The sequence below is a fragment of the Pelodiscus sinensis genome, chromosome 8 (genome assembly GCF_052426305.1).
Source record: "Pelodiscus sinensis isolate ZL-2025 chromosome 8, ASM5242630v1, whole genome shotgun sequence".
In the NCBI taxonomy this organism is placed as follows: Eukaryota; Metazoa; Chordata; order Testudines; family Trionychidae; genus Pelodiscus; species Pelodiscus sinensis.
The window spans coordinates 72,187,233-72,201,529 of NC_143059.1; the positions used below are offsets into that span (position 1 = coordinate 72,187,233).

Genomic DNA, 14,297 nt, shown 5'->3' on the forward strand with positions numbered 1-14,297 from the left:
AGGAAGGGGTACTTCAAAGCGGCAGTGCTGCATAGAGCCTGGGGCCAGATGGGCTCCACCCAGTGCTGCTGCTTTGAAACATTGTGGGGAGCCTGACTAGATTATTACAAGTCATAAATCCAGTGTTTGAATCCATTGTTTTTAGTGTCTAGCAACATTATTAATATAAGCTCCCTGGCTTTTTTTTGAAAGTGCACTGTTTCCTTTGAGGATTAAGACTGATGGGTCAGAGATAGTGAAGTGTTCAGACATGTGATGTAGTGTGTGTTTTCTCATATCAGTTTCCTGTGTGAGAGCATTTGAAAGCTTAGTTGTCCAGTTTCACCCGTATAGTTGCTATTGGGGCATCTAGTGCATTGGATGAGGAGTATCACATGTGGTAGGTATGTGTACGACCCCAGGACTTCAAAAGGTGTGTTGTGTGGGGTATTAGGGCTCTGCAGCATTACAAGTGATTCTTTGTAGTGTAGCTGTTCTAGTTCATGCTGGACTCAACAGGAGTAAATTGAGTGTATAGAGATGGGGGGAGCAGAACTGTAAAGGTTGTGAATGAGGACAAGAAGTTTGAAGTTGATGTTTTGGAAGAGTGGGGTCAGTGGAGGGATTCAAATAGGCAGGGCTCGACAAATAGTGTCATCTACTCGCCCATGGCGAGTAGATTACACCCCGGAAGAGCCGGCGTGGAGAGATCTGCGCATGCGCAGAGCGCAGAACCATGCGGCTGGCAAGCGGGGCTCGCCGAGCAGCGGCGAGCCCTGCAAATAGGGACATGATTTGATTATTGGGTACTGAAGAGCGAAAGCAGTGTGTTTAGAAAAGAGGAGGTTTCAGTTGTTCTAAGTCAGGGATGTTTTAAAAACTGTATATATTAGGGATGTGAAAGATTAACCAGCTAACTGGTTAGAGCTACTGCAGGCAGTGACTGGGCTGAGCGGAACAACTCCTGTCCATGGCAGGCCTAGCTTGACCACCTTCCCCTTCCCCTCTGCAGCAGGTTACGTGCTGACTCCCCAGGAGCAGAGCCCATAGTGAAACCTCCCGAGGAGTGGGGCCAGCAGAGGCTGCTGACCTCACTCCCACAGAGGTGGCTTCGCTGCGGCGTCAAGCCTCTTCCCTAAGAATGGGGCCTGCAGCTCTTGCCAGCTCCACTTGCAGGGAAGCAGCTTCATTGCAGCAGCGAAGCTGCCACCACCCTGGAAGCTGGGCCGGCAGCTTCTCTGGGGCAGGGGCTGGCAGCTCCGCTCCTCTGGAGGCTTTGCTGCGGGCTCTGGGGTATAAAGCTTAGATGATTGTCCACAGCACGTGTAACCACTGGGATTTTCAGCAGTTGTCCGATGACCTATTTAACCAACTTTTTACATCTCTAGTATGTATATCCATAACTTGATCAACAAGACTGGTTGTTTGAGATTTTCAGAATTGAATGGGAGGTGGGGTTTAGCCATAAAGGTTCAATTGAAATTAATGGAAATAGTTGGGTAAATCCCCTCAATTAGCTTTGAAAAAGCAGTCTTAAAAATAACTACTTACTTTAGTTTCTTATATCATTTGGAGTGGAAAAAGGAATTCTGTCGTCTACTACTTGTTTTTTCAAGGCTTTATGCTGGACCACAGAACATCATTGGAATTTAGTTTTGACACTTAAAAAATTTCTGAACAAATGGGTAAAATTACAGGATTCCAGTTTTATCTTATGGCAGTAGTGATATAATGAAAACTGTATATTTAGCCTATAATACTTCTGTTTCCTTTTTAGGAACCAGTCTATTACAGATTTCTTCAAACCAGCTCCAAAACAAGGTAAGTTAATTATTTTTATGAATGGTTTTTCATACATGAGTTTTCCTTAATTATACAAGTGCAGAAATCTAACCACTTATTTCCAGTTGTGAAACTTGTAATCTACAAAAGACTGTTGCTGCACAATCAGATGTGTAATAAATGTTCCCGATCAAATAGGTCTGCTGTAAATATGACCTACACATCTTCTGGGAGTGGTGTGCTGTCCCATCTAGTAGCACTGAGACTGCTTATAGAGAGAACGAGTCTGCTGTATAACCTTAGTTAATAGCCAGCTGGCTTTTAGCTCATGCAGTAGAGGCTCATGCACAAACTCCCAAAGTGTTAGGTTTGATTTCGCCTGTTGGTGTTGCATAACCCTGCATAAATTCTAGTAGAATGATAATGGCAAGCTACAGATTTCTTTGCCATTGATGCTAATTGAGCTAGAACCGCAATGGGCAACCTAGGCTAGCAAGTGGAGCCGCAGGCCACAAGATTGTCGTAACCAAGACGATGTGCCAGGATAGGGTAGCTTTTCTATCTGCGCTTGCATACCTAGAATTTACAAGGTGTACCTATTAAACTGTAGCAGCACTTTGATTGGATGCAGAAATAGTTCATAGCGCTCTCAGTCAATGTTGTGTGCAATCAGCACGCCTCTCTCTTCCCATGCCCTTGCTGGTGCTAATGAGGCTAATTGAGCGGGTTATTCTTACGTACATGCCTCTAGTTTTCATCCAGGACACATCACACGATCTGTTGCTTACAGCCAGGACCTAAGATACAACTGTATTTGCTCCAGTCCCACAGAGACAAATACCTACAAGATCTTTATCAGGCATTCTTAAAACTTAAATACCCATCTGAGGAAGTAACAAAACATATTGACAGAGCCAGACGAGTACCCAGAATTCTTCTACTTCAAGACAGGCCCAACAAGGAAAATAACAGAACACCTCTAGTCATCATGTAAAGCCCCCAGCTCAAACGCCTATTGTGCATCACTGACAGTCTACAATTTATCCTGGAAAACGATCCCTCACTCTCACAGGCCTTGGGAAACAGGCCAGTCCTTGTCTAAAGACAAACCCTAGCCTGAAGCAAATTCTTTCTGGCAGCTGCACATCACTCCTCAGACACACTCACCCAAGAACGTACCTCTGTAATAAACCCAGTTGGCCAACTCTGTCCACACATCTATACTAGCGACACCATCACAGGACCTAACCACATAATCCGCCACATCAGAGGTTCATACGACTGCACATCCTCTAACATGATATATGCCACCAGTGCCCCTCTGCTATGTATATTGGTCAAACTGAACAGTCTCTACAACAAAGGATTAATAGACACAAAACAGCTATTGGAAATGGTAACACATCTAAACCTGTAAGGGAACATTTTAACTTGCCTGGGCAAGTTAATCGTGAATGGATTTAAAAGTAGACATTTTTCTACAAAGGAATTTCACAATCCAACTAGAGAGAGAGAGCGGGAGTGCAGAATCAATTTTCATATGCAAATTTGACACCATTTCCCGTGGCCTGAACAAAGATTTGAACTGGTTAATGTATTATAAAATTAGCTTGCCTTACATTCAGCTCTCTATTGACATCAAAAGCTAAGCATGGTTCACTTCCAGCTCCCTCAAGTAGCCTCATTAGCCCCGGGACTACAATTGACAGGTAACTTTTTTTTCTTTCTCTCCCTTCTTATTCTGAGGGTCCCCCCTTTTTTTTCCCCCTCCATGCAAGATCATCTTATTAGAAGAAGTGGACTTTGCCCACTAAAGCTTATGATACTATATGTAAAATTTTATTAGTCTATAAGGTGCCACAGGGCTACTTGTTTTTAATCCAAATTATTTTTTTAACTTGGGTTAACAGCTTGAGTTCAACCCTGTGCTTCCCCCAGCACCGGCTCCTGTTCTCCTTCCTTTGCTGACTCTCTGATGGAGGCAGCAGGGGGAGGAGGGGAAGCGACTAGTTGAGTCACTGCTTGACTATCCAATAAGCTTATGGAGCTTCAGGGGGTAGCTGAGTTAGTCTGTTACCAAAAAAAACTCCACCAGCTGTTCAAAGATAACCATAGAAGGATTGGCTACGGGAGGAGTTTTTATTATTGCTGTATTGGTTTTATTTGTTTTGTTCTTTTTTTTGCATGCTGCGCTGTCTAAGACGAATCAGAGACAGTGATTTAATATAATCAAATTGTAGTTAATAAAGTTTGCAATTGGTTAAGTGCATTTAAGTCTCAGGCTTTCCTCCTTCACAGCCCCAGTCCCTTGCCACAAAAAGCCACCACTAGACAATCTTTGAACCACTGGTTCATCAGATACCACTCAGAAAGTTACAAAAAAAACCCAACAAATGGTCTGGTAGCACTTTATAGACTAACAAAACATGTAGATGGTATCATGAGCTTTCGTGGGCACAGCCCACTTCTTCAGATGACTGGAGTATGAGTAGGGGATATGAAAACTCGAAATAAATAGGAGAGGGGGGAGAAAAAGAAAAAGGAAAAAAGGAAGGGGGGTGTGAGACAGCATCATTAAGTATCTGAAGAATGGGTGCTTAAACCTAAGCAGGTCAAAGTAAATAGATGCTGAGACAGGAAGGAAACTACTCACAGAGTTGTTAGCACCTTAAGTGGTTATGAAGTAGATAATGTCCTAGCCAACCCATACCCTGATTAAGTCCGTTAGCACGTGAATTGAATTTATGTATGAAATGTGATTCGAATGCTTCCCTGTGGATCTGACTTGTAGAGCTGGCCTGTGACAAGACGGCCACTTGCAGGTCTGTTAAACTATAGTTAGGTAAGCAGAAATGTTCATCAGATTTTTGTGTGTTCCCTTTACGTATATCCAAGTTCTTAGCACCTTCAGTGATAGTCCCCACCAATTTAAGTCATATTCTGTGTCAAATCTTTTTTTTTGTAATAGAGGGTTACTAATTTATAATTTTTTTATATTTTGTATCTATTTAAATTGGCTATATAGACAGAATCTTGTTGTGTTCTCCGGACAAAAGAAATGTAAAAAACGGAGTTGCTGGACTGTCAGTCACATGTACAGAACAATTTGAAAAGAAAATATCTTCTGAGAAGAAAACTAGAAGGGAAACATTTCCAGTCCAACCAGCAAACAGGAGTCCTGTAATAGATGGCTTATTGAGAGGAACGAATAGAGAGAAAAAGGACAGTCCAAACGTTTTAGAAAACAACAGAGCATGCATGGTGCCAAGCACAAAGTATCCGAAGGTTGTGGTTCGAAAACTCCTTATGTCTGCATGCTCTCCAAACTATTCTTTGACAAAAAAAGATAAGACTAGTATGAGAGAACCTGGGAGGAATGAGAAGTGTCCAACTAAAACAAGAACATCGTTGTTTTATGAAAATGGTAGGGAACAGCAGATTGAACGTATGGATTTAGAGGAAGCCAATTCAAACCCCTGCAAACGGGTTTCTACATCAGAAGCAGATACCTTAAACTATGCCAGAAATAATGACAATGTGAACAATAAACCTTTGTGCCAAAAACCAGGACATTCCACAAAGCTCCAGCACAGCTCTGAGTCACAGTTCTGGTTACCACTGGATACTTACTGCAGAGAAGGAGAGCAGAAGAGACAAAGAATGGAACAACCTAAACTGCAGCCCTTCAGCCCAGTAAAGGCATTCTCAAGATCAGGTGTATTAAACCAGGTATGTTTGCAAGTGTCAGTAAGGGCCAAACCTCTGACCAATATTTCAGGTGAATGTGATTACATAAAGAATATAATGCATAGTGCTGTCTTTTGCCCTTCCCTGTGTCATTTGTACGTAAAACATTGATAAACTTTATCTTTTTTAAGTTAATCAGAAATAACAAGCTTAAAAGCTGCCTTCTCAAAACAGAAGACTACCTAACTCTGGTATAAGTTTACTCTAATACACCAAATCTTGAGAACCCATCTGATAATTCATAATCTCAAATCATAAGCATTGAGCAATAGGCAGAGATATTAGCTGTCCTCTCAGGAGCAGTGATCTGCTTTCATTGTCTAGTTTCTAGACAAACACAGTGCTTTGATTGAAATTGTAGTCCCCTTCTAATTCATTGTTAACCTTAAATGCAAAGGCAAATGTGCTAGTTTCCAGCATCGGTACAAGTGTGCAAAACTACTATCAAGTATATTGATGTAACTAGCATTTATTAAAAAAAAGCTTGTGTTTTGACAAGATAATTTCAGGTGAAACAATGATTCTCTCTTTCTGTTTGTCACTTTTAGGCATTTACTGCGTTACAATTAAGGCAGCAGTTCTTAAGCTCTGGGTCGGAACTCCAAAGTGGTCATGACCTTGTTTTAATAGGGGTGCCAGAGCAGGAGTTAGACTTGCTCAGGGCTTTGGCTTCAATCCTGAGAAGTGGGGCTCAGGTTACAGGCCTTGGGTATCCCTGCCTTTCTTTCTGGGGTTGTATAATAATTTGCTGTCAGAAGAGGTTTGTGGTCTGTGGCAGTGGTCCAATGAAGTTTGAGAACCCCTGAGTTAAGGCGTAGCACTCTTTTAGATGTGAACCTTACAGCCAAGAGAAACAAAAAGTAGTTTTAAAAAAAGTGGAAATGGTACTGGTATTTTTTCTAAATTGAATTTGGTATTTATTTCACCAATCTGGCAAGTCCTATTTAAAAACAATGCTTAAACAAGTAACTTTTTTTTCATCTTAACAATAGGGCAATGGATGTCTCGTAAGAAAAAGATCAAGCTCTACTTCATGGGAGACCACTTCAGGTAGAAACAGTGCTAATGATGTAGAATTAGTTGGAGCAAACAGGTTACCTCATTTTAATTATTGTAATTGACTAATGGCTAGATTCCTTTTGAATTTAGAATATTCCTTGTTTGTGCATGAAGCTGATGAGGACTCCTACTTTCAGAGAAGCTCATCAGTAGCTAAGAAGCTAAATCTGAAATTGTACCACATATATTCTTAGTTTTTTAAATGTCAATTAAACAAATCTAACTGTTACAGCATGGTTGTGATGGTTTGGCTAGTCGTGGTAAAGTTGAAAAATGACTGGGAGCTGCTGAAAATATTAAAATACAGTATATAACTAAGTGGTGCTGTGGCCATGTCTGTCCCAGGATATTAGCGAGACAAGGGCTCCTTGTAAACTCAAAAGTTTGTGAGTCTGATGAACAGAGAAGGAGCTCTGCTTCATGGTGGTGGCAGAAAGCAAGAGTGCTCTGGGAATGGGGCGCTTTGCTCCCTGCTGCTGCAGCGATGCACCTGACAAAGTTGGTCTTTGCCCATGAAAGCTCATGTCCAACTAAATCTGTTAGTCTTTAAGGTGCCACTGGACTCCTTGTTGTTTAACCTGAATACTGTGGACTAAGTGAGAAAATTGCTGTTTGTGCTCAAACAGTGTCGTTCGTGTTGTTAGTGAGGAACTAACAGTTGTCTTATTTCTCTATTAAAAAATACTGTTGTCACACAGTGTTAAGTGATTCATATTTGTTATAATGTCAGTTTAAGTTTTTTCAAACTTTTTTCACAGATGATTCATCTCAATCAAAGCAGGTTTCTCCTCCAGTTCTATCAAGATGGTCAACTGAAAAGGCTGTTAATATATGGAAAAAACAGTCCTTCTGCCTTAGCTCAATTTCTTCAGGCCTGTCCAAACAAAAAGACTTTCCTGGAAAGAGAAAAAGGATATCTGTGAACATGGATTTGAAAAATTCAGGAAAACCTGTGGTACAAACTTTGAATGAATCTCATTTCAGCAGGTCACCTGAAAAATGCAAAAATAGAAAGTCTAAATCAATAAAAGACATTGTATTAGAGACTCTGGGTAGTGGTGCTCTGCAACTGGAGAATGCTGCTATGTCACACGTAGAAGACGTTCCTTTTTCAAAGGAATGTTTTGACATAAGCCACGAAAAAGATACTTCCTCATATGTGGCTTTATCACCTTTATATTCTGGAAACCGTGCTAATAAAAATGACCAAATCTGTGGTGCAGATACCAAAGATCAGTTACAAGAATCTGGCTCACATTTCCTCTTAGAAAAATCGCCGTTTTTTTCTCAGGAAAAAGCTACTATAAAGACTGATCTCCACGAATTAACTAAATCTCAGTCAAACACTGTGTGTAAAGAAGAAACAATTAAATGCCCACATTCTTCTTCCCATATTCAAAGTGCTGGTTCATCTCTGGTATTAGAAACTAGTAAAGAACAAGTCAAAGTGACTCGGATTGAACCTATCTTTTGTAAAGCTGTTAATGTACAGCTTCCCTCAGAGTCTCACCAGAACTTTACTCAATCAAAAGAGAATACTGTAAAGAATTCAGAGGAAAATTCTAACTTACCTTCAATGGACATTATTGGCTTCTCTAAAAGGACTAGCAAAATTGTTGCACGTTCACTGACTTTTGAAGATGGATGTTCAGCTAACAGCCCTATGTCTTCACAGGTTTTTAATGAGTTGAACATTGAAACCTCCAGCATAACTTCTGTGAACAGAAAATTAAGCAACAGTTCTGATAGTGGAGATGAGAGTTTTGACTGCAGTCTGGACAGCGATGAAGAAGAAATGCTCTTGCCCCTGCAAGATATCCTGTCTTCAAGTTCAAAACCGCATGGTGGAACTCCAGAGGGAACTTGTCCTGAGGATCTTTCACAAGACACCTTGACTCCATCACCCAAGCTTCCTGTAAGTGGGCCATGAAAAGTAGAGTGTTTTCTAAGTGAAAAGTCTTGTGTATTTGGCTGTACAACTGCGTAGTCACTTTATGGGCCTGATCCTATAATGTAGTGAGCATCCTTCTGTCATGTATTGTCACACTCATCCTTACGCCATCTGAGTATTTGCAGATTATGTAACATAAATAAATTTATTTTGGCTCTTTTCCCTTCCACTTGAGGATATTAGCAGTTTCAGGAACTCTGTTTTCCACTTACCCTTCCCGTTAGAAAGGAAACTTTATATTCTATTGTTGTCCTGAGTGTGGCAAGATCCTTCGTTGGTCAACTTTGGTTCTTTTCAGAGTTCAATATTTTTTGGGCTGGCTGCCAAGTCAGCTCTTTCCCAGTCTCAAGAAGTTCATCCACTCTAATCTTAATTAGTGGTTCTGAAAGTCGGGAGGTGTTCTTTGATGTGTATCAGACCATATTACTGAAGGAGCCTAAATTTCAAGGAAATTGAGAATGTTTGGAACCTTACAAGAGAGGCCAGGACTTGTCCGGCATTCACTTCTCCTTTTTTCCCTTACTCTGTCCATTAGGGTGAACTCCACTTTATAATGTACATGGGTATTTTGGGGCTGACCTAACAATATGACTTTACCAATGATTTGTTCAGTACCACAGTCTGGCAAAAAAGGCTGCTTTTTTTTTTAAAAAAAATTTAAATTTGTAGTAAAATTTAAAGGAGGTGTAATAAGGTCACCAATGTAGTAAGTCAGGATTTACTGTTGTGGTGTCCTGACAGGTGGTCTGCTCCATCGATGATAACCAAAAGGCTGCATGAGTGTGTGCTTAGTCGTGTGCCATGTTAACTTGTGCAATTAGTTAACACAGCAGACTTGGAGAGACCTCCAAAGACCACAAATCAGATAAGGATTGAAGGTGCCTGTTTGATTAGATCATGTCTGTCGTTCATGCTGTTGTTTTAGATCCTTTCCTGAACCTGGACTGGTATCTGGGGAGTGTACCAAGGTCTTTTTTTAATGAGCTGGTGTTACCATCCTTTTAGAATGTGCTTTCAACTTATGACCGGTACCAATTACTGTTCTGCGCCTGGGCCTATTACCAATTAGTGTTTTACACACTCAGCCCTGTTTATGCCAAGTTGTGTGAGCAAGGGCCTGCCTCTTGCTCACAGCTTGGCATTGCTTTATATTAGCCAAGTGTTGTCCATTGTTAGCTAGGCCTCAGGCCTTAAACCAGGCCCGTACTACAGTAAAGCTCCAATTGTCCAGCATCCAGTGGTCCGGCACTCACGATAGTCTGGCATCAACTGGAACCCGGAAGTGCTCCGGCCAGCTGGACAATTGGAGCTACTGTGAGCTCCATGGGCACTCGTGGCTGGTAAAGGAAAGAGGGGAAGGGGATTATACCTGTGTGACGGGTCTGCCGGGACCTGCATTGTGTCCGGCCGAGGAGTGGGGGATGGGGCGGGGAATGGCGTGGCGAGGAGTGAACCCTCCGCTGTTTTGCAGGAAGGCTGGGGAAGCCCCGCGCCACCCCCAAGAGTTTCCAGGAGGGGAGCGGGTTCCCCACCCCCCAGACTGCAGTAGTTATCACAGAGCAGGTGGGTGAGGGGCGGCACTGCGGGACCAACCCAGCAGCACCTGAGCTGCTCTGCTCCGCCGTTTGTCCGCCGCTCGTCCATTTCAGCAGCGGCGGACTTGGGGGAGTGGTGGAGTAGAGCAGCTGGGGTGCTGCCGAGTTGGTCCTGCAGCCCCGCCCTTCACCCCCCTGCTCGGCGCCCGGGGCACCCCAGCTGCTCTGCTCCACCGCTTGTCCCCTGCTCGTCAGTTTCAGACATGTGTGTGAAATTAAATGGACGCTACAGATAAATAGTATGTTACTTAATTGCCAGGACCATATCTTTTGTGGGAGATTTTCCTGGGGTTTTTAAATTATTTTTTTAAAGGAGTGCACACAATAATTTAGAAGAAAAATCAAGGGGAAAAAGGCTCTTGAATTGTGCTGAAGCTATCTCAGGCTGAATTTCTAAATGTTAATCTAATGCAGGATCTGGTAAAAGTGCTTCTTCATTCCCTGCCAAAATGTTCCTTTTAGTTTCTGTGATTGTACCCATCTGACACTGAGTCTTGTGTTCCAGTGTTTGAGTTCTTTTTTTCCTTTTTGTTGCTAGCCTTAATTCTTTTCAGCACTTCTTTGGTAAAATGGGATATGACCTTAAGAAGTGAGCAAGTGTATTTGCTTAACTTTTACATGGTGCCTTTCACTGTAGTTTGACACCCATTTTACATATAAATTAAATGAGGCTTAGAGAGGTAATTTTCTTGCCCAGTATCACATGGGAAATGTATAGTTGAGTTACAAATAGAACTAAGATGTGAGATGGTAATACCCATGTTTCATTTGCTGGTCAGTGCAGTGTCAGACCAAAAATGTTTATGCTCTTTGCGATTGGCTTTGTAATCTGTCAAATGGGGTTCTTTGTCTTAGATTTATAAAGGTATTTAAGTATTGCCTTGCTCTTTAACCCTCTTACATTTCAGGATCTCCTTTACATTTCTGAGTGCAAGATCATATTAGGGATGTAAGTGACTAATTGACTATCCAATAAGCAAAAGCATATCAGATAGTTGACATGCTAGTTGACTGTTTGCTTCCTCTCCCCCACTTGCTGCCTCTATCAGAAGAGGCAGCAAGGCAGGGGGAAGAGGAGGTAGTGCTGTGGCGAGCCAGCTTAAAAGCCAGTTCCTCCAGCTCCATGGGAGGGGGCAAGGGCACAGTGGTGGTGTTCCAAATTGAAATGTATAAGAGTCCCTGCTGGGGCTCTTGTACATTTCAAAGGCAGAACGCTGCACGAGTCCTTATCGAGTAATCGAATAGTTGATGGAAATCCCATTGACTATTCTATTAGTTAATCAGAACTTAATATCCCTAGTTCATATATGATCTCTTCTTTAACAGTGGGATTAAATTGTAAATGCTACCTTTGTCTAACAGTGAATCATCTTAAAAAGACTTCCCATTTAAAAAAAAAATCATTCTACTTCATTACAGCTTTCTAAGCTTCCTGTTGTGAGTCAGGTGTCTTATGTGAACAGCCTAGAGCATCTCTTGAAGGAGAAGGAAGAATCCAAAAGGTTAGCAGGTTTATTATTTTAAGGTAAATCTAATAATACTTGTGAAAAATGCTGAACTTGTTTATGGAATCATAGGTTCTCAGTTCCTCTCAGAACTGCTACAGCATGAGCAGTGCCAAGTTAAGAGTTGAGGTACCATTGCCAGTGTGCCTCAATCTGTCCCTAGAGCAGTATGTGGCTGAGTTTTGCACACAGCCATGGCCCAGCTACATGTTAAAGGCTGCAGGGTCCAGGTGCCCAGTGCGGTTGGGGGCTGGTGGATGGCCTTGCAGTGTGGGCGTCAGGAGCTGAAGGCTGCCCAGCCAGCCATGAGGGGTCTGGGTTCAGGCTGCTGTGTGGTTAGGGGTGTCGCCTGGCCCCATATGGTGGGATCTTGGATTCCTGCTCCTGGCCCAATTCTGTTGAGGGGGTCTCCGGGCGGGAGGCACTGGGGATAGAGGTATGTGAGGGAGGAGTTGTGGGGATGCGCCCCACGTTAACACATTGGGAGCCTCGTATGCAGCTCCCACTAAATCGGTTGAGAACCACTGATTTACAAACACCACCTGAGTGAGTGTTAATGAGCCTATTAGTAAAGCAACACAGAATGAGTCTGTATTATACTGACACTTTATAGGTCTGTTAAACACCCCACCCGCTCCCAGGCATAGCACATTTCAACACTATAAGGTGCCAGTGGGAATGAGATTATGGCTCCCAGCTCTGTTAGCTACCCCCTTCCTGGAGGTGGTTACATAGAGCACTGAGAGAGCGGTCTGCCATTGCTTGAGCCATGGCCATGCTTTCAGTTTAAAGCACTGCCATGGCAGTGTTGTTGCAGCTGCGCTTTAAACTTTAAGTGTAGACAAAGTCAGTGTCAGTTGTGGCTTTTGCGATGTGTGCACTTCTCCTTAGTCTCAGGCCAGATCCTATTTTCTCCTTTATTGTAGGCCCCCAAATAGCTGTTAAGTATTGGGGGAGGGATAGCTCAGTGGTTTGAGCCTTGGCCAGCTAAACCCAGGGTTGTGAGTTCAATCCTTAAGGGGGCCATTTAGGGATCTGGAGCAAATCTGTCAGGGATGGTACTTGGTCCTGCTGTGAGAGCAGGGGACTGGACTCAATGACCTCTCAAGGTCCATTCCAGTTCTATTATTTTTATTATTTTTTATTATAGGTATGAAATAAAATTACTTGCATACATTTTATTACTGTCGCATCTTCCAAGCTGGTTGCTGTTCTTGAGATAGACCTATGAGACACTAAAATAATGTTTTGCTGCCTATCAAGATCAGAACAACCATGGTTTGGTGGGTGCAATCAAAGAACATCCTTCCAAGATGTCCGGAAGGGAAAAGGTGTAGGCTGGAATGTGTACTGATGCCAGTTTGTAATGGTGGGAGGGGATACTATTGATAATCTAGCTAGTAACAGACTTGACATAGAAGTAAATTCAAAAGCTGATTAATATAGAGTATACTTCCCATTGCTTTTTTACCTTTAGTAATTTCTTGATATTATTTACAAGTCAGATCATACAGCTACAGTAGTCTTCATCAAACTGTTTTAACTGATAACCTTGCTGAATATACTCTTCATAGTATTTCACATTATAATGTACTTCACATGATGCTTTAATCCAAAATCTAAACTCTAATCTACAATGACAGTACATACTTCCATTTGTAAAAATTTGTAAAAATTTACAATAATATGGTGCTCTGCTCTTGGCTCCAATGCAGGGTAGATGAACTAGAGAAGCAACTACAAGAAGATATACAGGAAATTGGACTAAATTCTTCAACCAGAGAGGAAGAGCAAGAAAACTCAGATGAAGATAGAGAACTGTCAGAAGAACACAGGTTTTTCCCTCTTTAATATCTAAATCTGTTTAGTTTCTCTAGTCTCTCGCACAGACAGGCATACTCAGTGAGATGTTTATGGATTGCTGTAATCCAGTGGTCCCCAACCTTTTCAGGTTGTCGGGCGGCAGGGGGCGTGGCCGTTCGCCCGCTGGGCGCCAGGGGGCGGGGACAAGTGCGCGCCCGGGGGCGGGGCCCCCCCCCCCCGCAGAGCGCCGCGCGCCTGGGGCCGGTGCTCCCCTCCGCCGAGCGCGCCCCCCCCCCCCCCCGCAAGCGCCCGTGCGCCATGTGCCCGGGGCCAGGCCAGCCCCGAGCACCTGGCGGGCGCATTCAAATGCCCCCGCGGGTGCCATGTTGGGTACCACGGCTGTAATCTATTCCTGTTGCTCTTTTTGTGTTTTTAAAATGAAAACTCCTTTACCTTCAGAGTCCCACATGATAACTTGGCAATAACTGTTTGAGGCTAAAGAAGCTTTTCAGTTTAAGGCTGAAATATTCATCAGCCAAGGATAAAACTGTCTCAGATAGGAAGAGTCCTCCAATTATCTAAGTTCACAGGAACAATTGTGTGTATTACAGGGCATTTATCAAGAGGTTTTCCATAGTAACTGATGCCATTCCTGATTATCATCCTGGAGAAGAAATATTTCACTTATCAAACTCTGGGAAAATCTTCAATCAGCATAACCTTGATTTGAGGAATTCTGGTTTCATCCCTCAAAATCCTATAGAAAAACTCCTCCTTAGGTAAGGATTTTTTTTCCCTTTTATTATTGCCGTTTAATGGAAGGCTGTCACAATGGCTAACTTTCGAAGAGTTAAAATACTTTTGGATGGTGTCCTT

The 14,297-nt window shown here is 42.6% G+C and overlaps 1 protein-coding gene across 3 annotated transcripts in view; it reads left to right on the top strand.

Moving 5' to 3' along the window:
- Positions 1-14,297, top strand: part of SLF2 (SMC5/6 complex localization factor 2) — a 52,690-nt gene that overhangs the window by 5,745 nt on the left and 32,648 nt on the right. For 2 of the 3 annotated variants that reach the window (XM_075935587.2, XM_075935586.2), the window contains 7 exons: positions 1,757-1,800; positions 4,787-5,490; positions 6,501-6,558; positions 7,326-8,482; positions 11,533-11,615; positions 13,334-13,453; positions 14,033-14,200. In XM_075935587.2, the coding sequence (XP_075791702.2) occupies positions 1,757-1,800; positions 4,787-5,490; positions 6,501-6,558; positions 7,326-8,482; positions 11,533-11,615; positions 13,334-13,453; positions 14,033-14,200 (2,334 nt within the window). The remainder of the gene's footprint in view (positions 1-1,756; positions 1,801-4,786; positions 5,491-6,500; positions 6,559-7,325; positions 8,483-11,532; positions 11,616-13,333; positions 13,454-14,032; positions 14,201-14,297) is intronic. The other variant, XM_075935589.2, reaches the window with a different exon arrangement.